Genomic DNA, 24,649 nt, shown 5'->3' on the forward strand with positions numbered 1-24,649 from the left:
AGTTTTAGAACAGAAATTCTAAAGACATTCTTAACTGTTGTGCTGGTTGGGAAGCAGAATTGTAACTGTTCTTCAGATTGCAGTGAGTGTCTGTTATACTTTAAAAGAATCATGAAAACACTTAACTATTTTGTAAAAGTTATTTGAAATGTAAGTGTTGGGCCTAAACTGTGTGCTTTCAGCTATTTATATCTTCCATAATTTTATACATGTACGTTACTGAACTCCAGATGTACATTGATCCTGCTTCTTAAAAATGTTCAGTTCTTTAAAAAGCATAGAGTCTAGTAATCTTTTAAATTGTTTAAATTTAACTTGACAAATATCTTTTTCCCTCCTGAATTGGTCCTTTGTGTGGCAGACACTTTTCAAAAACATATTGTCAGCACCATTATTCACCAACAGCCCTGGGAATAGTATTTAACTGCATTTAGTATTGTGCCTGAGGGATAAAAGATGAGTAATTGTTTGGGGATATTTCCAAATAATTTATTTTTAATGGATTCTTTTAAGTTGAAGTTTAGAATCATTGCCTTGACAGATTAGATTTGAGGCCTTGGAACCTTCATGTTGACCTCAGATATAATGCAAAGGGTCAAAAGTTGCCTCTTCTTATTGTCAGTGGGAGTTGGGCAGAATTTCAATATCTTATGCATTGGAAGCAGTAATCTTGGCATTGTGAGCCAAATTTCATCAGGCCTCTAAAAATGCACTTGCATCTACTAGCACACACAAGACCAACACAGTGAACATGCTCAAATGCAGCTTTTTTAATATGAATAGACATGCCTGCGAAGTCTGCAGGAGCATTTTTAGAGATTTACTGAAAACTCGTTGTTCAGCAGTCCTGATGTGACATACTGTAACCAAATATTTTTGCCTACAAGCAACAGCAGAACATTTTAATATCCAGAAATGGAGTCCTTATCTGCAAATGCACGTTTAAGTAATTGCTATAACTAATTGAGGGGGTTGAATGAGAGTTGGATATAGGATTGTTTACAAAATTAATTTTTTTTGCCAGTTATCCAGAATCACCAGGAGAGCAGATACTAAGTACTAAGATCACACTGTTACAGGTTAGATTTATGCATAAATCTAACCTGTAACAGTGTGATCTTAGTACTTAGTATCTGCTCTCCGTTTCCCTTCTCTATTAGGCTTGCTTTTTGAATCTTTAAATTATTACAGACTCTTCAAATTAGGGACAACCTCCTCTACCTGTGCATGGTGAGTGTACAATGAGGTTACTGCCCTGATTGGTGCTTCTAGACACTACCATAATACAGGGATCTTGGCAAAAAATTTCTTTGGCTGGAATATAAACTAAGCAGAATATTCTTCCTTAGGAATGGCTACAAGTTTCTGTATTGCTCTGCTCGTGCTATTGGAATGGCAGATATGACAAGAGGGTACTTACACTGGGTGAATGACAAAGGAACAATCCTACCCAGGGGCCCCCTGTTGTTGTCCCCCAGCAGCTTGTTCTCAGCCTTTCATAGGTAAGCACATCGGTATTTTATTGGCATTTTTATTTGTACTAAGGAGGCAAGGAAGTGGGCAGAGATAAATAGAAAAGGTGTGAGGAACTGAGTTAAATGGCTGCTTTATGAACTATCATTATACCATTGTTCCTATTTTTACCCCTGCAAACTGAAGAGGGCCCATGGTTTTATTATGACCCCCTGAAGCCATTTGCTGATTCCAAAAAGTTTCATTTGTAATCTAACATTTGTGATCATATATGCATGTATTAAAAGCTGTTACAGCAGGTAAAATGTCAGTCTGGTAAAGGAGGTGTTTGTCCATTCCTCTCCCTCCCATCCTATGACTGACACTTAACGTAGGGTTCTGTAAGTATCAGTAAAATTCTGTCCAGAGAAGTATGGCTGCAAGAACTGCAGAGTTGAACTTCCACAAGCTAATCTGGATTTCCCAGCTTTTCACTACCACATTGCGTGGTATTAGAACCTTGGGAATTCTACATTGTAACAAGAATGTAATGATTAATATTACTTCTTACAAAGAACCAAGAAATGTTCAACCTTCTAGATTTGTTATCTAAATATCTGAGACAATCACTGTTGGAAACTTCAATAGACTAATCACTTGTCACTGATAATAGCTAATTAAGGTAAATGTAATATAGTCTTAAGAAAAGTAAAATAAAAATGAACTGACACAGTAAGTTGCATCAGCAGTGGCCCCAGTTCTACCACCAATAGTCACTGGTAAAACTGCCATTGACTTCAGTGGGAGCAGGACTGAGAGTACGCCTAATGTGTTCCTACATATTCTCACTTGCCATTTTTCCTGATCTGCTTAAATGATCCTCTGAGGTGGCAGAGACCTTGTCAGAGCAGTTATGAATTTGGTATGGCATGAAAATTTACCAGCCCAAGTGCAGAATCTGTTGACCTGCATTTTACTGCGATTGTCGGTAAAGGAAAAAATGTTTTATTGGTCTTGGGCAAGTGGATTGGTTTTGTTTTTGTTTTTTTTTTTTCTTTTTCTTACAATTGGTACAATATCTGTACATTGGAAATTTCAGCCACACAATGTACTGTGAGAATGCAAACACCAGTTGAATAGGGGGAATTACCCCTCTGAAATAGTGATTTAGGATTCAGTGATTGTGTTCAAATTTTATTCTAGGGAAGTGATAGAAAAGAAGCCTGAAAAGTTCAAAATCGAGTGTTTGAATGATATCAAGAACTTGTTTGTGCCGAATAAACAGCCTTTCTATGCTGCTTTTGGAAACAGGCCCAATGTAAGTCTGCACCTTTCTAATTGAAGGGTCAAAACACCCAAACAACTTTTATTTGTGAAGCAAGGGAAATAAGAGGTTTTTTTGGTCCTTTTACAAATGTAAGAAGGAAATTGAACAGCTTTAATTTATTAAACACCTGATGACCTTTCCTTTTTATGGCCAGTCATACAAACACACTTAGAAATAACTTGGCTCGTGCAAGCTGTTCTACTGGCTTTGGTGGAACTACATGTATTAGTGAACGGATTATCACTTCAAAAGTTTTTTTTCTCTTACTTAATTGGCCTCTCAGAGTTGGTAAGACAACTCCCACCTGTTCATGCTCTCTGTATGTGTGTATATATATCTCCTCAATATATGTTTCACTCTATATGCATCCGAAGAAGTGGGCTGTAGTCCACGAAAGCTTATGCTCTAATAAATTTGTTAGTCTCTAAGGTGTCACAAGTACTCCTGTTCTTTTTATGTATTAGTGAAGTTACTCACATGTAAATGTTCTCAGAATCTGGCCTTTAATAAATATAACATTCCATCCTTTGGTGTTTCTGCAGCGGTGTTCACCACAGTATCTGAGAGCCAAAGTTTATTAATTCCATAGTAACTTAATGCAGAAACTTTCTTCTTTCACACAATTCTCACTTTCCTCTCTCCCTGTCTTGTCTTCAGCCACACAGATGCTGAGCCCTGAACCAGCAAGGAAGGGATGGGCCCCAAAAGTATTGCTTTTCCATTCCAGAAATGGAATATTCCCCCAAAGAAGCATTTTGTTGTTTGTGGCCTAAGGCCTAGGAACAAATCTTACTTCCCAGACACTGGCTGGAAGTTCATCTTATTTGTTGCTGGATATTCTAACCCTTTCTATGCTGTCTAAGGTTTATGGCATCTAAATATGTCTGATGCTTTGCATGTCTTCTTTTTAACTTTTGACGAGCCAAATTTCAATTACTTCAATCTGCTTTTAAATGTATTCATGTTCTTTCTGTAAAGTTTTTTTTTTTTTTTTTTCTATTGAGCAATGCTCACTCACGTAAGGGAATCTGAAAGCAGAGTAATAACTTCCTTCTGCACCACTGTTCATGCTTTCTGCAGGATGTATTCGCCTACACGAAAGTGGGAGTCCCAGACTGCAGAATATTTACAGTGAACCCAAAGGGTGAACTGATCCAGGAACGGACAAAGGGAAACAAGTCCTCGTAAGACCATTTTTATTATTTCAAATGGTCAGAAGAAGTGGGGGGAGGGCTGAGCTTCAAGCAAGGCAGTAACCATTGTAACAGTGATGCTATAATATGAAATCTTATATTATTATATTAAGGAATTGTGTGAAATCCTGCCTACTAGAGATCTTCAGCCTCATATGTACTGAAATGTATTCAGAAAGAAAATGTAAACTAACAAAGTAAAGTGGAAAATAGCTTTTGGAGGAACACTGCCTCTTTGACTGTCAGCTTTTGGAATTACACTTCTAAAACTGCAACAATAGATAACCCTCTTCTTTTTCTAATGTAGGTATTTCAGGCTAAGTGAGCTTGTGGAACATGTGTTCCCACTACTCAATAAAGAACAGAGTTCTGCTTTTCTATGCCCGGAATTCAGTTCCTTCTGCTATTGGCGACAACCATTTCCTGAGGTGAACATGGAAGACCTAGCCTGAACAACTCTGCGCACACGGAGATGGGATTTCATATCCAGTCATTCAACTTCAGTTTAAATGTGAAGAGAGAACTTCTTTTCTGGAGATGCTAATTTATACATTGGTACCATGAGTCTTACTTAAGACAATATTTTAAGTCTATGGGTTTGGCACAAACAAACAAAATGCAAAGTTTCTGCATCTGACTTTGCTTGACTTTTTAAGGCATTTAAGATCCGCCTATGTGACAGCAGCGGTACTGAGACACTAGATGGCAACACAAAGATGGAGTTTTTGCTGCATCTTTGCCTTTCCATAGATACAAAACTTACCTTAAATATAGACCTTTTTGTATATTAGTCTCCTTAATATTTTTTTTAAAAAAGAAGCCAAAAAGTGCATGGAAGCTGCCAAATAGACTATCAGCCATGTTATAGCAGTTATAGACTAATTTTCAGATTGGTAATTAGGCCATTTTAAAAAGGAGTAACTGTCTGAAACAACTATTTCTCATAAACAAAATATAGAAAATGTCTTAAACATTAACCACCTGACAGAAACTGAAGCTATAAAGTTCCTCCTTAAATGTAAATAGTATTGTCACATGTACAGTCTAGTGTATATTAAAGGTAGAGGCTGTGCTTGTGCAGCAAGGTGCCACTCATGTTAACTCTGCCTCTTACATTTTTCTAAACATACAGTGATTTGACCATTTTATGAGCTTATTGCTTATTTTAAATCCAAAGCTGTCTTGAGAAGTTTCAGTATGCCTTTTGATTCTTGAATGACTTTTGTTATTCCCAAGCTGCAACCTTCCATGTCAATTTTCAGTCGAGAGAAAGTTGAGGAAAAAGCTTTACTGTAATAGCTGAGAAGTTGGCATTTCTTTACAGCATTGAAATGCATATGTGTGCGCACAGTGTGTAGGCCAGTAAAAAGCATGTACAGATTATATTCAGGGAGTCGTCATTGAAGAAAATTATGTATTTATTTTTTTTAATTGAATCTACTGCAGGCCTTTCCAGAATTCTGTGTTAAGGGTTTTCTGTTGTTGAAGCAAGTACTATGCAGCAGTGAGCCCCCAGGTGTAAGGTTTGTGTTCTGAATGCTGTATAGCAGAGCAAAGCCAACAGAGTTTTCAGGTAAATGACAAGCAGTGCTGTGTGGCCATTCCTTGGTTTCAGACCAGCGCCTATAAATTACTGTATTAAGCGAACTGCCTCATAGGCCTAATACTTACCAACTCCAAAAGCAGTTTGCCTGCAGTCTTCACTGGGTATCCAAAAAATTCTTGAAGGCAAAGGTTTTTCCTTTTGGTTTGTACAGCAAACGTAGGAAGGGTATAGTATTATAAAGCTGGAGTGAAATTCTGTGCTGTGCCTCTTAGAGGTGCAGAGTGGAATTGAGGATGTTGACCCTAGGCTGTCAATGAAAACGGCAGTTTTGGTAGATTTTTTTTTTTTAGAAGGAATCTTTTATTTCCTTTGTCAGTCTGAGAATTCTCCATGTGAGGTTCCAACATCAGGTGCTAGCTCCAGTCAACTGAAAAACAGATTCACTGAATATTTTTGGATCAACATATCATTTGAAGTAGGTTATTTCTAATGATTAGAAACAGCAACTGGAATTATAAGCAAGGAGGTGAAGTTGCAAAGGGGACCTGGCTCTTTCGTGAAGGAAAGGAAAAAGCGAATTACATCAGTTTGAACTTTTCTGTTCCATATAAACAAATGATTTAAATGGCAGCCTCATTAGAGTATATGGATTTCATGGTATGCTAATAATCATTTCCACAGAAAAGTTGGCCATTCCCCAAGTCTACCTAGTGGTTAAGTAGATGGGACTACATTTTTTTCCATGATCCAAACAAATGTCTAAAGATGTTGTTTTATAAGTTAGTATTAGCCGCAACCATAATTGTACAAGGATTACTCAGTCAAGAGCACCAGTCTTTGTCTTTAATGGAAACAGTAATGGGCTGCAAATGCTATTGCTGGTTTGTTTCACAGGTTCAGATCAGAACGAAACATGGCCTATTTTATAGATCACTGCACTGAGCAAAGGCTTATAAACCCCAGTCTTTAAAAGCCCTGTAGCTGTTTTTATTTTCTTTCTTGGTTTCTTCTAATAGGGAAAGCCATTTCCCAAAGGGTACAATTTTCATAAGTTGCTTTGAAAATCAATGAGATACAGGCTATTAAGTGCGAAGATTTTCCTCACGGTGATGAAAAAATCTTTCCACAAAAGGAATGGACCTGCATCTCCTAGATCAGTTCTTCTTTAGTAGTTAGAATTTCCTTCAGCACTTCTAGCTCATTCTCTGGTGGCCTTGGCTTAATGCAATTTTTTATTAAGTACTTGATGAAATTCCAAATTGGGCAGAAGGCAAGAATGTGGCTGTATCTTACTTTGCTAGTTTCTCTTAACCTAGGTTTTCATGTTCTCTACAGTTTGACACATGCAGTGATGAATTCTGTGCACTTTAAGGTGGGGGACAGGGTAAAATCAGCATAAAACCTGTTTTAAACGACAAACTGAATAGGGTCAGATGTCTCCTTTAAGCACCAGTAGTTTAAATTAACGTGAGCACTTGGATTGTGTTGCAATTTTGGGTGAATTTTTGGCATTTAAGGATTTCCAAAAAGCTGCCCTTCCACTCTGTCTGTGATGGTTACAATTCTGCTATATAGTTTTTGAGTCTTCCTGATATGCAAATTGTTTTTTTAATTTGAAACCAACTTGCATTTGGAGCCCTACTCAGATTAGATGGTAATAATACTTTAGAATCCATTTTGGGGACTGAACTTGGTTGTTCTATGCAGACCATTACTTACATACTTAGGGAGGTAAAATGTCCAGTATTCCAAACAAATTCTAGAAAAAACATCTTATTAGAACTGTCAAATGGTAGGTTTGTGCTACAGTATTACAATATGAAGTGGATACATTAGAATTACACATTAATCTGCTTCCTTTATTTTACCTTAGTAGAAATAGATGGTTTGAAAACAATGTTTGTGCTAAGCCTATTTCAGATCAGCACAAATTAACTCATTCTTTCTGTGAAAGAGAGGAGCTTTTAAGTGTGCGTACACACACGCACACCTCTTAAGACTGTTGTTGAAGATGCAGATCCCCTTTGCATTGGAACAGTGTTTGACACCATAAACTTCCACAGTATTTATCTGGGGATAAAAAAGGAACACTGCAGTTCAGATCTGGTCAGTCCACTAGACACTGCCCATTTCTGTAGTGATTAAAGATCATAACTTAGTCACTTGTATGTATAGAGGTAAACATTTCTGGATTTCTTTTTTACTTTCATGTGTTTAAGCTTGTACTTCAAAAATGTGGGACTTTTAATCTTTGAGTATAGAAGTGCAGGTGTGATGCTGGATCATGTATTCTTAGTCTCGTGACATCATTCTACTGTTTCTAGAACATAAGTCTTCAACTGGAAAAGTCTTAACACTTAAATCAACTAAATTACATAACTTCTGACAAACTCTGAATCAGTCTGGCAAATGTAAGCCAAATGGGTAAAAAGATTCATTTGACATTGTATTCAAGACTCCTAGAAATAGACTCCTCAACATTTGAAGGAGGAGTTTAAAAATAAGCAACTAAATTACAACTTCATTATGAAACATTAGAAATGTCTAGTGAATTTTAGATGCCTTTGAATTGTCACTTTTGCCTAAGAGAGTTTTGTTTCCTATGTTAAATCCTGCTAAGCAGGATGAAACTCTGCTTTGTTTTTTTAAAAAAACAAGTGTTAATTATCTCCAGATGAAAGCTGCATTTTGATTTGTTTTTAAGGTGAGGGTCAGGAGAACTCGAATACTTTGTTTCATTATTAAATTGAGGACATGTGAAATAGTTGATTGTTAAACCACACAATCACTAATAAGTTAGTGTTAAATAGTCAATTCTGTAAATATGCCAGTACAATGGTCTTTGTAAAGACTGGACCGTCTTTGGGTAAATAACCTACACTTTGGTGCAATGTTTATTGGTGTTCAAAACAATGTTGCCACAATAAACAAACTTAAATTTAAGAGTTTTCTTCTCTTTATTCTTTTTAAAGAATGAAATTCAGTGGCTCTTATAATAGATTGCCAAAGTACTACATAAGGATGTATGTAAACCAGCATTTCAGATGGAATCAGATTTATCTAATGAAAATACCTATTTAAAAAAAAAAAAAACCATCAAGAAGAAAAGCAAATATTCTTTTGGAATACTTTCCAGGGGCTGATTAATGATATACAGTTACTGTCAGGTTGCTGATATTGTTCAGTTCCGTTACCTGTACTGATAAAAGTAAACATGAGGTACTAATACAGATCATGTGTCACATACAGTCTACTAGGGAAGTTTACCTGTTCCAGTCACTTGCTATTTTCAATGAGTTACTCTTCTCCAACCAGCTTTTTTTACTCTATTCATGATAATCCATCTGATTCAGTAACTTCTAATATGGGATAGTAGTGAATTGTGTACAGAAATACTCACTAGACAAATAGTTGTGCCTTTGACTTTTCACAGTATAAATGAATGTGTGCCCTTCCCACCACTTAAACATCAAGCACATAATTTCCTCTTGTACAGAGCGCTATAGCTGGGTCCCAGACCACCTCAAAACTACTGGAGTGTGGGCTCTGCTACAGCAGATGTGGTGCCACTTCCTGCCAGCCCTCCTGGTGCACTCTTTGCCTACTATCGGCCTGGGGATAGCCAGGGCCGGCTCCAGGGTTTTGGCCGCCCCAAAAAAAAAAAAAAAAAAAAAACTGCAATCATGATCTGCGGCGGCAATTCAGCAGGAGGTCCTTCACTCCAAGTGGGAGTGAGGGACAGTCCGCTGGACGTGCTGCCCCTCTCCGGAGCAGCCGCCCCAAGCACCTGCTTGCCAAGCTGGTGCCTGGAGCCGGCCCTGGGGATAGCACATGTGGCAACTTAAAGTAACAGATTTGCAGTCACTTACATGGCCACAAGTAGCATTATACGTGGGATTGCCCACAATATTTTCTTAAAGTGGCAGAAATAATCTGTCCCCCTTCTAGATACAGGATCCCAGACAAGATGAACAAACATCTGGACTAGAATGGCAAACCCTTAAGTTCAGTCTGCATAGACCTATTGTTAGGAGATGCAAAGTCCTAATGTCTCAGAGCAGCGATGGCAATGGAAGAAGTTGACAAAGAGACTAGCTGTGGTGCTGCTGGGTTGGAAAGAACACAAGTTCCAAAAAGGTACACACACAATGCACTTTTTTACCTTGAAAAAGCAGGCCTATGATTACTGAAGTTAGTCACATTCAGAGAGGGCAATCTGACTATTTCCTCAGCTCTAGTGTGGGAACACTGTTCTGCACCTGCATCAAAGAGATCGGTGAGGGGGATGAGTGATCTGATCAGAGGCACCAGCTGAACTGACTGGTTAGCTAAAAACTGCACCTGCAATATGTCTATGCTCTTGTAGCTAAGACCTCTACAAAACCCAGACCAATGTTTCAAACTGGATGACTCAGAAATGGCCTAAAACCCAGGCAAGAGCCAGGTGGAAATTGTGATGGAAAAGCCAAAGGTGAATAGCAAAGCAGTCGGTTTTAAAACAAACACACTACACTTCTGCTGGCTGTGCTGCACATATTCTCTTTCCAAGGCTAAAAAGAGAGGGTAGACAGTGCAAGGTTCAGGCTTTACTTTTCCTCCACTTACACTCTTCCTAGACATTACTCTATACACAAGCATATTCCCATACAATTGTAAAGCTGTCGATTGTAAAATTACTCATCATATTTATTTGAGATACTATAACTGCTTAATATTTAATATTATACACCCTTAAAGCATATATCAGAACTTAACACACCACCAACTGGTTTTTACTCCCACTTAACTTTTTAAGGACGTTCTTTCAAGCTTTGTAAAGTCTGGTGCATACCTTGCAGGTGATTTGATGTTGGAGTGAGCACGGGTCTGTCTTGTGACAACAAGAGACTGACTTGCACTTGGTTCCTAGGGCAGTGTGGTGTTTTGAGTCTGTTCTGTTCTCTCTTGGGCCATCTGTGTCCTGCTGATCGAGTTTCAGTGGACTGCATAGTTCACTGGCCTCTATTCAACTTCTTTCATTACTGCTTGCTGTAGTAAGGCTGGGGCTGGACACCACGATACATGTGCATCTTGACATCAAGCATGGTACTGGGCTACTATTAATGCAGTCTGGGTGAGTGTTTCTCCACTCAAGAATAGCTTGCCATATTTTCTCTTTGGCTTTTTGCACTTTGTTTTTTAAAATCAATGCTGTGCTGTGACTAAATTCCTATTCCAAGGTAAATTGCACAAGCTTACTGAAAGTAACTTGTGGTCTGTCTGAATCTATACAGTTCGGGATACCACGCTGATTCTTTGTCTATGATGGTTGCTATAGTAGTTCATCTAGTTCACAGAAATGTGAATAGTTGTCTATAATAATGAGGTGGTGTTTGGTGAAAAGGTCCATTTCTACTTTGCTCCAAGGTCTGTTGAGCAATATTTTTTGTTATCTTTTAACGGCTTTGTCTTTCCTCACCTGTATCACATCTGCTCACCGGGACTCAGTGGCCAAACATGACCAAGGATTTCTATGTGGAATCTCTTTCCGGATACAGACCTCTGTTTTAGAATAGTTCTGACAAATTCTTGTTTGTTCTCAAGGATCTGGGTATTCTGCTTTGACTGCCTTTATATATGATGCTATCTTGCAAGCTCATCTCATCTCAATAGTTCTAGTATTCTTGAGAGGTCTTCGTGTATGACTGCCCATCCACAGAATGACAGACACTAGCTCTTGTATGGTTTGTTCTCAGATTCTTTCCAACCTGCCTTGAAACTGGCACATAACAGGCTTGACTGATGTTTTCTGTTAGATTGAAGATCTCATTCATGTTATATTTCCATGCTGTAAGGCTTCTCTGGCTAAATCAGCAGCAGCACTACCTCCTGTACTTCTCTATCACTGATTCATTAGACAAAGCTTTTTTTTTTTTTTTTTTTTTTTAAAGGGAGCTTGCCTGCCAACTGGGTTTCCCTGAGCGCTCAGCTCACATTGTTTCCATGAGTCATTTCTAGGACAGCCACCAATATTGAGTCACACATTGTCTGGAGCCAACTTCTGGGAGGAGTGTAAGAAAACTTAAGGAGTCTCTCACTTCTTTGCCTATACTAGGAACAAACTGGTTGTCATAATAGTTGGCTCACAGAGAGTTAGGCCATATGGCCTATGTCTACACTAAAAGATATGGCTTGAAAGCATGAAGCGGACTTAAGGCAGAGGAAAATACACCCCACCCCCCTTATACAGCTGCTTGCTTTGTCATACAGCATGCTAACACTTAAAGCTGCACTGCAGTTTCAGGAAAACAACCTAAGTCTTCCCCTTCTTTCCCTGGAAGCTGTAAGTTAGGAAGCGTTTAGTGTGCTTTCTGGCACTGGCTGAGAGACAGCAGCTCCTCCGCTTAGTAGTTTTCCTACTATACACCACACAAAATCCTAGCCTCAGCTTAGCTATAACTTGCTCACTGGAAACCAAGAATGTGCCAACAACTTCTGATGAAGATTGTGTTAAAGTTCCAATAGAGATTCTGATACTTTGCTTATAAAAACTACAGTCAAACAAATCTATGAAGAAACTTTGTTCCTCTGTCATGGAATTCTGAGTCAGTTTCTTCTCTAGCTGATGTATTAGCTTCTCAAACTTACCCTGAAAGCTGAGCTCATTCTGTTTCCAAGCAATGAGCTAAAGACTTCCCACAACAGAGTTCTTAAGGAGCTTCTATTCCAAAGCTACCACTTCAACTGTAACAAGATGTTGACTAGATATATATTTATCATACCTTATCACAGGAAAGGGAGTGCTTACCTCCTAACAGTTGTATTCATACAGAGACGAAGAGCTGTTCTGGATTTGTCAGTAGAAAAGTTAAAATATTTACACACCACTGCTATAAATAAAACTCTATACAAAGACTATTAAAAACTTCAGTTTATAGATTTTTACAAATCTGCCACATGTTCCCACTCAGATTGCTGTTGGATTTTTTTTCTAGCCACACCAAGGATTAAAATACTACCAGATTTAATGAGCTAACACATAATTTGACTGGTCACCAGTTTAATGAAGGTATGAGGAAATCTACAGTGGTGTCTAAAATGTATTTCATCTACTCAGGACAAAGGGAAGCCTGCTATCTGGTTGGAGTACATAATGTAAAATGCACCCTTGTCTGAAAGTTTGTCACTGCTGCTACAAGTAATGTGGTTACTAAAACAAAGACTAAAGAAAATGTTCTTCAGTTTACTTTGTGTATTTATAATAGGTGAGCTTAGAGACAGCTATGATATTCCCTGCTGTAGCTAGTTTTCCCCTGTAGTTGGTGGGTTTGTCACCTAGCATCAGGGCAAAGAATTTTTGTTTTTTCCTTAACTGTAAAACCTCTGAAAATTAGCACAGGAAAGTGTAGTTTTTGAAAGGTAGTCCAGTTCCAGTTGAATGCACCTTTTCTAACAGATCACAGTTAAGTTTCCTGTTGCTAGCTTTAGCACTCATACTGGAGGGATAGTTGAGGTTTGTTCTCAACATATTTTGTCTTAAGCTTTCAAAGCCAGGCACTATAACTCAAAGGAAGCTTCTACTCATTTTCCTTTTTCCCCTATCAGCAGAAAGTGACTCAGTTCTGCATCAAGTACTTGAGTTAGGGCCAAATTCTCCCCTTACAGGTGTTTCCAGTTGAATATGATGTGACTGATTTATTTTGCAACTGAGGGTGGAGGTTTACCCTTTGACCAGACAAACAATATCCTTTTTGCCCAGAATAACCATTGTCCGTAATTCCCTGGAGCTATTTTTCTCTTAAATGAATTCTGCTGACTCAAAGATCACAACCCAATATCTGGGGAGAGATAAGCTCAGGCCTATGTAACCATCACTTCCTCATCTCTGCACTAGTGGAAACATGAAAGTAGCAGACCAGAGGACTAAAATTGTAGAGAACAAAAATGTAGGATTTCAAATGAGCAGGTTTGGGCTTATGGAACTGACAGTGACACAGTGGGGGGTAGAGGGAGGGAATGGAAATTGTTTACTAAGGAATAATACGAGAGCAAATTAGAGAGCTACCTATGCAGACTGGGTACAAATTTACTATTTGACACACTTTCTACTCTGTAGGGCTTGGGAGAAGGAGTTTAACTGTTGTAAACATGCCTTTTACAGTGGCAGAACTTAGAAGTCTTGCGGGGGGGGGGAGAAGGTAGAGTTAAATATGGATCATAAACCCACCACTCAAATCAAATATATAAAATGAATATATTAAAGCTTCAAATTTTATTTCTTCTGAATATCTTACCCTTCTTTTCACGAGGAACCTAGACATGAGCAATGGACGGATAGAGAAGAACTCCACTAAATGTGGAGTACATTTCATCGGAGTCTGTGTAGGCCAGCTTGCCCCCAGTAACTACAATGTTTACTTCATCTCCAGCTTTTAGGTGAAGAACGAGGTGGAATGTTCCAGCACCACCACAGGTTCGTTTCCCTGATCGTGGTTTGTGATACTCAAGCAGTTCTCTTCTATAACCAGCTGTGTGGAGCTGAGCAACGCTTGCATTGGCAACAGACAGCACTGCTTCTACATACTCATCCCTTTCAGGAGCAAGGACGGCAGTGATCAGATATCGCCCTTCATAGGGAGATGTGAAGATGCCTGCAAAGACATTTAATTACTGTTTTACTGATGGAAACTCTCCAGTGCAGTAGGAATAATGACAAATTCATTTTAAAACTACAAAGTTATCCACTTGCTCATACCCAGACATCTGAATAAGCATTATAGAGGAAGGAAAATAAAGGCCCATTTGATATAGAAATCTCACCACCTTCTGCTTTGTCTGATGTGTTTCTTGGGCTGACAATAGGCAGTTATTCCACAGCATGTGGAATAGCTATTCCAAATGACACCCATGTGTAGACAAGCCCTCAGGCTTTGTCTGGAGCAGGATTTCAATGTGTGGTGTTTGCTCATGTTATCTAGCCTAATATCATTACCACCACCTAAAACTCTAGTCAGCACAAAGTAATAGTTCTGTACTGTGTGCCAAAGTTGATAGAGTCAGGGGAGGGGGGGCACTCAGCCTAAGTAGGGTGGCTCACACCCAGGCCACATCGAGCAGAAAAACGTGGAAATCTAGGTTAGAAAAAAATGAGTCTGGTCATGGAGGACAGGTCTCCACCCCACAGCTGGCTGCAAAAAGGAAGGAACAGAGGATTAGATCCACAAAGGGACTTTGGCATTGTAACATTCAGCACTGGTGGGGGCTGAGGAGTGGAGAATGGGCACGTGCAGTGCAGGTCACATATACCAAGGGAGACGAGAACTGGGAAACTAGGAGCATGCTACACATGTGGGGACTTAGCTCAGGACTAGGTAAGGGTATAGTGCTGACCTTGGTAAGTTTAATTGCTTCTTAGCAAAACTAAAGTGCCTCATTTTCACTGAGTTTTTACCTCAGAATAGCACTCACAGTTACCCTGAGCTTAAAAATACATCTGTGAAGACAAGGCCTGTGGGAATTGGCAGGTTCCCTAATATGCCAGAGGCTCACAGCCTCAGACGAGGTGATGATGGGAAAGGAGAGAAGAATATGACCATTGAGATAAAGGGCACAGCGCACTCTCATCTGAATGCCTCCTGGGGTATGCAGTGGCAGTTGCAATTGTCATGAAGCTTTCAAAAGAGGAAGGCAGGCAAGGGAATGCCTCAGCCACTCCTGGGGCAAAGGGGAACTCTAAAGTCCTCCTTCACCCACTTCTCCCCCATCTGGGATAAAGGCTCTGGAATTTGCCATCAGCCTCTTGTCACAAGGAGTGTACAGAGCCCTGCCTCCACTGGTACCTGAACTTCTCACAGCCCCTAAGTTTCCACGTTCCTATAACCCTCCAACAGTACCTACATCTGGAAGAGCCAGGAATTAGTGGCTGAGGAGCTGCTACCTGTGCCCAGGGAACTCCATCATATGTCCCCAAAGGGTCCTTCAGTCATGTCCCCCTCACAACCATCAATTTCTCAAACAACAAGGGAAATTCATTAACCATAAACATTGTTAAAGGGGAAATAAGGTTGCTAAGCAGGGCCTTGTACTCTTCCAGAACATAGAATATGGTACCCAGAAACACATCTCTAAGAGAGAAAACCAGGAAATGTAGAATTACAGTCATGCCTCCCATACCCTTAACTCTGCTCCCTCCCCTAATCACTGCTGTGAGGAATCATGAAGATTGCCGAGATGGCAAGCGTGGGGGCTGTGGTGTGTGTGGGGTAATGACCATAATGCAGCATTTCCTGGTTTTCTAGTATTTGTGTTTTGGTTTTATGTTTAAATTTTCTGCTGCCAACTTCCACATTCTGGAAGGATACAAGGCTCTGCTAAGCAACCTGAATTCCCTGTAACAAAGTCTTTTTGTGAATGCAGAGATACTTGCACTTAAAGGCTGGGTCATCCTCCAGTGCGTGACAGGTAGTTTTAACCAAGGTGTGTCTGATTTATACCATAGAACTATGTATTTTGTTTCTCCAGTGCAAGCACCTTGGCAACATTCAAGATAATGTAATAATGTCTCTATCCCATGATATTGCCCAGCCAGCTTCCTAGCTCCCCTGTATGTCCCTTTTTGGCTGTTACCTGTGTTAGGATTATAGTAGTCTCCATCATTCACAAGCACTTTGTTAAAATGGACCACGCCTGCATCACTGGGGAAAGGCTTCTGAGTAAGACCAGCCGAAAAAGACACCAGAGAGGTGGCAGCAGCAGTAGGTCCTAGAATGGGGAAGAGAACAGAATCCAGAGACAATCAGAATAAAGATGTTGCCTTTTACTCTCGGTGCTTATAGTAGAGTTTGTTTGTGGTCTTGCACACACATTGTTTTCTGTTAATCTGGAGAGGCTGGCATGAGTGCCACTGGGTCATTTTCCAATTGTCTCACCACAAAATGATTGAGCCACAATGTTTCCTCCCATAGCACAACCTACCCGAGAGCAGCAGAGGAGCTTGGCAACTGAGTTCACCTACCGGGGTTTTCTTTAACACATGCTCCTCTTGAGAAGGCGAGAAGGGTATGCAGGAGGAATGGCCTACAATGCCATGAGAGTGTTGCCAGACTTCATTAGGGCCAAGATTTCAGCCCAGGTGTTTCATGCTGCTTTCTGAGCTCCCTTCTTCAGGAGCCATGCTGCTACGGGCTGCTCCTGCCTGGATAATCGCTGCCAACTGTGCACCATACACTTCCTGAACTGGAGTTTTCTCATCTCCAGCCTTCTGCCCGAGTCCCTCAGCTTTGCCTGGTTCATCTTCCTAGCTGATATCCTTATTCACTTCTCCAATCAGTGATAATGCCCTGCTCCTTTGCATGGTTTGAGCTTCCCAGGAGATCATTCTCCACTACTGGACCAGTGCAACAGCACTCAAAGACTATCTCTGGTCTTGTTTCTCTTAGACACTCTGCACTAATGCTCTTTGGATTAACATTCCTATCTTTACAAAGATCTTACAGCTGAAATTGCTTCAGATTTTCATATTTCCCTAGTACAGCATCTATTTAGAGTTTTAACTACACGGTACAAAAGAGAAATAGGAAAAGAAGACAACTGAGTTTTTTAGTAGGTAGGGAGTGGAAGAAGGTGGGAAGAGAGAGTGGGAAAGAAGGCACTGGCAGCGAATCACACCCAGACCTAATACCTTTCAAGTCACTGGGAGGGATAGCTCAGTGGTTTGAGCATTGGCCTACTAAACCCAGGGTTGTAAGTTCAATCCTTGAGGGGGCCACTTAGGGATCTGGGTCAAAAATCTGTCTGGGAATTGGTCCTGCTTTGAGCAGGGGGTTGGACTAGATGACCTCCTGAGGTCCCTTCCAACCTTGATATTCTACGATTCAAAGCCTGTCAGTGGCCTCACAGCAGCATTTGGAGAGGTGGAACATGACCTCTCCACCGTACGCCATTACCTACCAATTTTTTTCTTCCCCACAAGATTAAAGTTAATTTCTCTGTCTGACTTTCCAGTTTGAAAACTCAAGATCTCAAATAAAAGCATGTTGCATTGTGGAACTACAAAAATAGAAAGAAAAGCATAAATAAAAATGCAGGCAGTACAGTTTGTTAGCCAGGGTTCTCATATGCAAGAAAGTCCTTGAGTCAGTTTCGGAGTGATGTGCAAGTTAATGTTCCTTATGCTCCTGTCAATTCAATTAGACTCCCGTAGGGCTAATTACACCTACTTATTTGGAAATGAGTGTGTATAAGGGAATCTAAGTTGATGTAATTTGTATGCTGAGGAGTCATAAGAAAGTGGAGTTAAAATATTGGGGTGACCTACTTTAGCTTACATCTACTTACACCCGTCTTCTACCTGCAGCTCTTGCTGCACTCTTCTCTTCTGGCTTTTTAGCATATAAGTTACAATAACTTCTGACTCCTCAAGACTCAATGGGCTGTATTCAGAGATGAAATAAAACCCCACAACCAATTCCCTCTCCCTTCCCCCACGGAAAAGATAAGAGAAAGAATCATGGTGGCGGGTGGAGCCTTCCTTCGGGAAGCCTAGCTGCCTGCCCCCACCTTTCCACTCCTCCGCAGCTGGAGAAGCCCCGGCTCACCCGGAGCCCTGCCCCCCATGTGATCAGCCCAAGCTGCCCCAGCTCCGCCTCCCCTCCTGAGACCCCAAGCCACCCTGTGGGAAGAGCTCTTGTCTCTTCCTGAAGAACCTGAGCTTTTAATAATAAATAATAATAATAAGCAAAAACTTCCCAAGTGCAAACCGCCAAAACCCGCAACCGGGCATCCGCTGCCACCGGCTTAACCTCCCTTGGTTTATTATACCCGCTGCCCATAGAAAGCATGAACCACATGTGACAGATGTTTATCAAACTGCTTAATGCATTGGAAGGTACTCAGATACTACAGTGATGAGGATAGTATAAGAACATGTATAGAAAAGGAAGCATAAGTTTGTAAGTTACATGTCAGTCAGTGTGTGAGAGTCTGTCTGAGTCTATGGAAGTGTAACTTACTCCTTTTCAGATGGTGGGTCCTGGAAGGATGAAGTTACATATCATAGACTCTCTTAGAGTCACCTCTGAAATTGCCCTTAAGTAAGTCTAGGGGCTTATCTACGTGGCATGGCAAAGAGTGCCAGAGGGGTGTTATATTAATGTGAGCTAGGTATCTTTTGGACTGCGCCAGTAGGGTCTACCCAGGGCAGTTAGAGCACAGCATGTTAGTGTGCTTTACAAATCACACTGCTCTACTGCACTTTGCTGGTGCCATGCAGACAAGTCATAAATAGTTTGAGGGAAATCAGGTGAAAGCAGTGTAGCTCCTCTGAATGAATGAAGATATATTGATTTACATCAACTAAAGGTCTGGCCCTGAGGTCATGGGGTTTGTTTGTAAGTAACACTTGCCATTGAAGTCTGGCCCCCCAAAACACTCTCTCTGCTTAGTTTAATTATGTTTCTCCCCTGGGTCTGTTAGTAACATTGCCCCCCCCCCCCCCCTTGTCCTTTATGTTCTTCCAAATCCCACCTTTGAGTTCAAGGGGACAGAATGCACACTGTCATCTACTTATTAGTCTCCTTAAATACCCATGCCCCCTACCCAATTCCTCTTCAAATATCACATATCTAGACGTCAGCAATTCTTAAAACAACATCGTTGCAACAAGCTTTTGTGATTTGAGCTCTTCCTTTGAGCCTAACAAGTAAACACCAGCAATAAACAGCTAATGGTGCAAAGGAAAATACAGGGAAATTATTTACCTCAGATAGGTTCACAGATTTAATACAAATGAATACAAACCAGAGTATTGTCACCATCAGTGGTGAAAAGAAAAAGTTCTAAAGTGTTGGACAAAAACCAGACACTGTCATAGAATTTAAGGCAAGAAAAGACCACTAGTTCATCTAGTCTGCCCTTCTGTATATCACATGCTACCACCACTTAGCACCGCACACTAAACCCAACCACCAACATTAAACCAAAGTATTGCAGCCCACGGGGGACTAGACTATTATGTGCCATAAGCAGAGAACAGGAAAGACTAAGGTGCACCAGTGCCCAAGGCCCCTGCAGTGGCAGGGAATTGATTAAATGAGATATATCCGGATAATCCCACCAAAGGACCCAAACTCCATGCTGCAGAAAAATAAAACATTGGATTTTACTTTCCAATCCATAATCAGAAAGAATGGCAGGTTAGTTTTTATGTTCAATACATTCTCTCTTCAGAGCACAGACCATGTCTTATGTGTTTGTATAGTGCTGAGCACAATAGAGCCCTGATCCAAACTGGGACTTCTGGACACTATGACAATATAAATATTTAATAATAATTATTAATAAATGTCATAGACTTATACCAAAGGTATCCTAAAACCTGTCACTCAAGACAACCTGGAGAAATTCATGATAGCTAGGTATTAGACAAGTCTGAACAATTCAGAATCAAACTAATGTTACATACAGAAATATCTGAATGTTTTATTTATATACTTCGAAGGATAGAAGGTGTTCACGATCAATGGTGTCCACTGGCTCAGCTGTATCCAATACTGCACTTTGGATACAGTTTCTTTTTAAAGGAACCGTCAGGTTTCAGTGAAACCCTAGTATGAGTATGCAATCTTCACAAACTGCGTTAATGGAAGCATGAGAGGAAATAGTTAAGGCACAGGACTGTGAGTCAGAAGATCCAAGTCCTGTTCTTGGCTCAGTCCTTGACTTGCTGTGTGACTTAGGGTTCTTACAAGCTCTTTCTCATCATTTCCCAATCCTATTTGTCATGGCCTGTGTCTGAAATTTTCTCAACCCCCAATGAGCAAAGAAAATGGCTCCAGACTCCATAAAATTCTAGTGTGTCATTTTTATCTGCTGCTGCTATTTCTGTCAGCAATGATTTAACTAAATTTGTTCTGTATAGAGAGAGCTTAGGAGGATCCACTTTGATCCTATCATTTAATCTTTCTTTGTTTCAGTTCCCTTGCCTGTAAAATACAGCTAACATTTACTTCCTTACCTCATAAGTGAACTGTAAGATTTAATTCATTAACATCTGTAAAATGCTTGAAGAGCTTTGCATAAGAAGTGGTATGCAAGTGCAAAGCATTATTTTCTTGGATTTTTTTTTTAATTTTTATTGAACTACAGGTGAACTTGAGCCGTTAGTTGTATGTCAATGGATATTCTTGAACTTGAAGAGGTTAGATGAAATTCTATGATACAGAAAATATGGAAATTATTACCCAAGAAGAGGCTCAGACCAGTCCAGCGGACTGGAGCAGAGCCATCAACTCGGCACTTATAACACTTTCAACACCGTAGAAACTATACGGGAGGAGAAGTTAAAAGAGTGCTGGGTGGGATGGTCTAGTAATCTAAGTCTCAGGCTTGAAAAACCTATTATTCTGGGAAGCACACATTCAAATACAAGAAGGGCCAGCTCAGCCCTATGTTCTGTTGAAATATTAACGCTGTACATAAAATTGACTGGATGTGGGTCTTTGGATGAGAAATTAAAAATGAGGGTCCTGCTCTGCATGGATGTTAAAGATTTGATGACACCTTGGAGCCGGGGGTCTCAAACTTCATTGGGTCACAACCCCCTTCTGACAACAAATTTACTACATGACCCCAGGAGGGGGAAACGAAGCCTGAGCCTGCCCGAGCCCCACTGCCCTGGGTGTGTGTGGGGGGGCCCACCGCAAAGCCGAAGCCCCACCACCCTGGGTGTGGGGGAGCCACAGCCCAAGCCCCAGGTCTTCTTCAGCCTCAGGCAGGGAGCCTGTACCCTGAGTCCCACCACCCATGGCTGAAGCCCTCAGGCTTTGACCCCAGGTGGTGGGGCTCGGGCCCTGGCATTTGGCCCCAACAAGTCTAAAGTCAGCCCTGGCAGCCTCATTAAAACGGGGTTGTGACCCACTTTGGGGTCCCGACCCACTGTTTGAGAACCACTGCCTTGGAGTGGTTCCAAGGCAGTGGTTAGCTTGCACCACTGTCTTTAACCAAAATGTCTCCTTCCCCAGCTGTTGTGTAGGGTGCTAACTGCTATAATCTGGCCCAGAGGTGGCTGCCTTTCAGTGATGTTTATATGTGTACACTGCAGTACTAACGACCAGAGCGCATCCTCAGCTGTTATAAACTAGCATAGCTCCACTAACACCAGCTGAGGATCTACACCAAGGCATTTATATCATGTTCATCACTGTGTTATATGAGTGCATCTGATATCTGAGTTTGTGAGGCACTCTGAGATGGAAGCTGTTACATATTGAGTGTGTATATATAATGTAAATAATACAATTATTTTCAGTTCATAGTCTAGGGCAATTAAGAAAAAGTGAAGAGATTTAGCAAAGGAAATCTATTTGCTAAATCTCTCTCTCTAGTTGGGAGATAGATCTACTTGGGTGGTGTCTATTTCCTTTAATATATTTCCTGAGTGCAAATAATGGCTGCCACAATAAAACGTTATTATATTATATTATCTCAACATCTTTAACATTTAAAGCATATTATACTGTTCTGTTTCATACAATTTAACCATAAGCCAGTGAAAACACTGTTGTCTATAAAATGCAAATAACGGTACCAAGGAAAAAACCACTGTGAGACTATGATCTTAATATGTAAGTCTAGACGTTTATCATGGCTTTTGTTCACACCAATACTTTTTTCCTTTAAACTTCTTATCCCTTTCCAGAACCCTAACCTATTGCTTATTGTTCCCACCCCACACTTCCCAAATACAAGTTTCTAATCAGTTAGTTTTAATCTCAAGATTGTAGCATGAACTCTTACAATTGTCTTCATGTCAATTCCCAGACCAATTCGTCATGCCTTGTCTGCAGTTTTCTTAGCCCCAGCAAACTAAGTCCTAAGGAAGTGTCTTCAGAGGCCATAACATTCTAATGTTTCATTTTTATCTGTTGCTGACATTTCTTCAAACAAGAATTGGATTAAATCATTCTCTGTGAAGAGAGTGTAGGAGGATCCACTTTGATCCAGGATAACAATATTCATTGCTTAGATATAAAAAGGGCTAAACTAAGAGATGTTTTTAAAGGTTATAGGGTAGTCAGATCACCTAGCAAACTAATATTTGGGCTAATTAAACTATAGTTCTGTTCATTTATTGAAAGGTTTATACTTTCTGTAATCCAAATGTATTGGTGTATAGTGATGTCAGAAACTACAACAGTTCAAATAAACTAAACCAGTTCATTTAAGTAAACACTCCGACATAGTGCTTGGAACCCAGACATGCAGCAATGAAAACCTGTAAGTTAAAATGAGTCTGAACAAAAGTGAAATTGGTTTCATTGACTTTCATTGCCCAAGAAGAGAGATATAAATAAAAGTGAACAAAGTGCATAAACAATGAAAAGTAAATTGGATTTTTTTATTAATCTAAAGTATTCTTGGTAAAATAGGTAAGCAATGTGCTTGTTTAAGATAGGATAATTGAGTCAACAATAGTGTTGCAAACTGAGGTTTGTGATATTGGGGGTTTTTCTTAAAACTCCAGCTTCTAGAATCATATGATTATGTAAGAATCTAAGTTTTCATTTGAAAAGAAAAATATAAATTATTATCCCTGATGGTTGCAGAAAAAAGTATGAACCCTTCAAGGTTAAAAAAACAGAATAAAAAGAAACCCCAAATTTATTAGTTTTTTAAATCTGATTTTTAGCATCTTCATGAAAAGAGTGTTATGTTTTTTTGGGGCTTGACTCATTATTTTTGAACACTTGGAGTTGGCAGGACAGTGTTAGAGTCCTTGTAAACTTAAGGCTAAATCCTGAAAACGACCCATAACTTTCAGTTAGTTCTCTCAGTAGTGACCTTTCAGGCACTGAAAGAAAAAAATTAAATATATATTAAGTGCCACTTTCTCCATTACTTTCTCATACTCCATGTGCCCTGAACATCCTCTCAGCCAGGACAGGACTGCTAGTGTGAAAAAAAAAAAGGGGGAGAAGAGATCATCCCTGGTGGTTGTCCCTTTCCAGTATAGAGAGATCAGAACTGTGCCTGTGCCCTAAAAGCATCCACATTCTTGCTCTTCAGTTTCACCCTGCTAGAATTTTCTATTTATGAAATAAGTGAATAGTTGTTCAAAGAATTCCTAGGCAACAACTGGATTACCTTGTGAGTCTGTAGAAGGCGGAGAAGATTTTGGATACCCTACAAAACAGAAGAAGTTATGTTACACAGTGAATAAAGCTAGGTCTACACTACCCGCCTGAATCAGCGGGTAGAAATCGATCTCTTGGGGGATCGAATTATCACGTCTCGTCGGGACGCGACAATCGATCCCCGAATCGACGCTCTTACTCCACCAGCGGAGGTGTGAGTAAGCGCCATCAACAGGGAGCCGCGGAGGTCGATTTTGCTGCGGTCCTCATCGCGGGGTAAGTCGGCTCCAATACGTTGAATTCACCTACGCTATTCGCGTATCTTAAATCGACCCCCCCGTAGTGAAGACCTGCTCTAAGAGTACAACATAGTCTAAATATCACAACAGTTTACCAACATTTTCTTTTCTTTTTATGAAATAGTAACTCATTTCAACAAGTGCATAGTATCAGATGGCAGAAACTCATACCACTAAGACTGTTAAAAACCAGTAGCAGCCATAGCAAAGGGGACCACATTCCCCATTACAGTGCATCGGCTCTGTTGCGTGTACTGTGGCAAAACAGGTTATTTTAAGCTACCCTAGTGGTACATAGTTTCACAACTGAGGACTACACAGCAATTGTACTGAGATTATGCTTGATGCAGCTTTGGCCAGGGAGGCGAAGTTGGCTTGAGGCCTTCTTTATGTCTCCTCTGGTCCTGTGTCCAGCTGCAGCCAAAATAGACATCATGCAAATTAAATTAGCCAAAGGCTGTTCTAATATAACAGCCCTAACATATGCCAGTTAAGCATCATTTCATATCCTGCAGGGGACTGGCAACGTGCATCACACTCCAGTTCTGCCACCTTCTATTCCCGTAGCCAGCCCCAATATGCCCCCTGCACCTAGGGCAGCTTTAATGTCACTCTGTGTGGAGAGTAACAAACTCACTGCTGGAATCTGACAGCTCAGCTTGTCTTACTTATTGATGAAAGACCCTGCTAGTCTATAATCTTAGCAAAGCTATGTGTTCTAT

General features: G+C 40.3%; 2 protein-coding genes across 6 annotated transcripts in view; one reads left to right on the top strand and one right to left on the bottom strand.

Moving 5' to 3' along the window:
- LPIN2 (lipin 2) overlaps nt 1-8,458 on the top strand; it is a 67,309-nt gene extending 58,851 nt beyond the window's left edge. For 4 of the 5 annotated variants that reach the window (XM_034762714.1, XM_034762711.1, XM_034762710.1 and 1 more), the window contains exons 17-20: nt 1,350-1,502; nt 2,656-2,770; nt 3,860-3,963; nt 4,280-8,458. In XM_034762714.1, the coding sequence (XP_034618605.1) occupies nt 1,350-1,502; nt 2,656-2,770; nt 3,860-3,963; nt 4,280-4,424 (517 nt within the window). In that variant the 3' untranslated portion in view covers nt 4,425-8,458. The remainder of the gene's footprint in view (nt 1-1,349; nt 1,503-2,655; nt 2,771-3,859; nt 3,964-4,279) is intronic. The other variant, XM_034762713.1, reaches the window with a different exon arrangement.
- Nucleotides 8,459-11,421: 2,963 nt separating this feature from the next.
- EMILIN2 (elastin microfibril interfacer 2) overlaps nt 11,422-24,649 on the bottom strand; it is a 61,627-nt gene continuing 48,399 nt past the window's right edge. Inside the window, exons 6-8 of the mRNA XM_034762709.1 lie at nt 23,639-23,677; nt 16,124-16,258; nt 11,422-14,148 (exon numbers count right to left, since the gene is read on the bottom strand). Of these exons, the coding sequence (XP_034618600.1) occupies nt 13,811-14,148; nt 16,124-16,258; nt 23,639-23,677 (512 nt within the window). The 3' untranslated portion in view covers nt 11,422-13,810. The remainder of the gene's footprint in view (nt 14,149-16,123; nt 16,259-23,638; nt 23,678-24,649) is intronic.

The sequence above is a fragment of the Trachemys scripta genome, chromosome 2, assembly GCF_013100865.1.
Source record: "Trachemys scripta elegans isolate TJP31775 chromosome 2, CAS_Tse_1.0, whole genome shotgun sequence".
Taxonomy (NCBI): Eukaryota; Metazoa; Chordata; order Testudines; family Emydidae; genus Trachemys; species Trachemys scripta.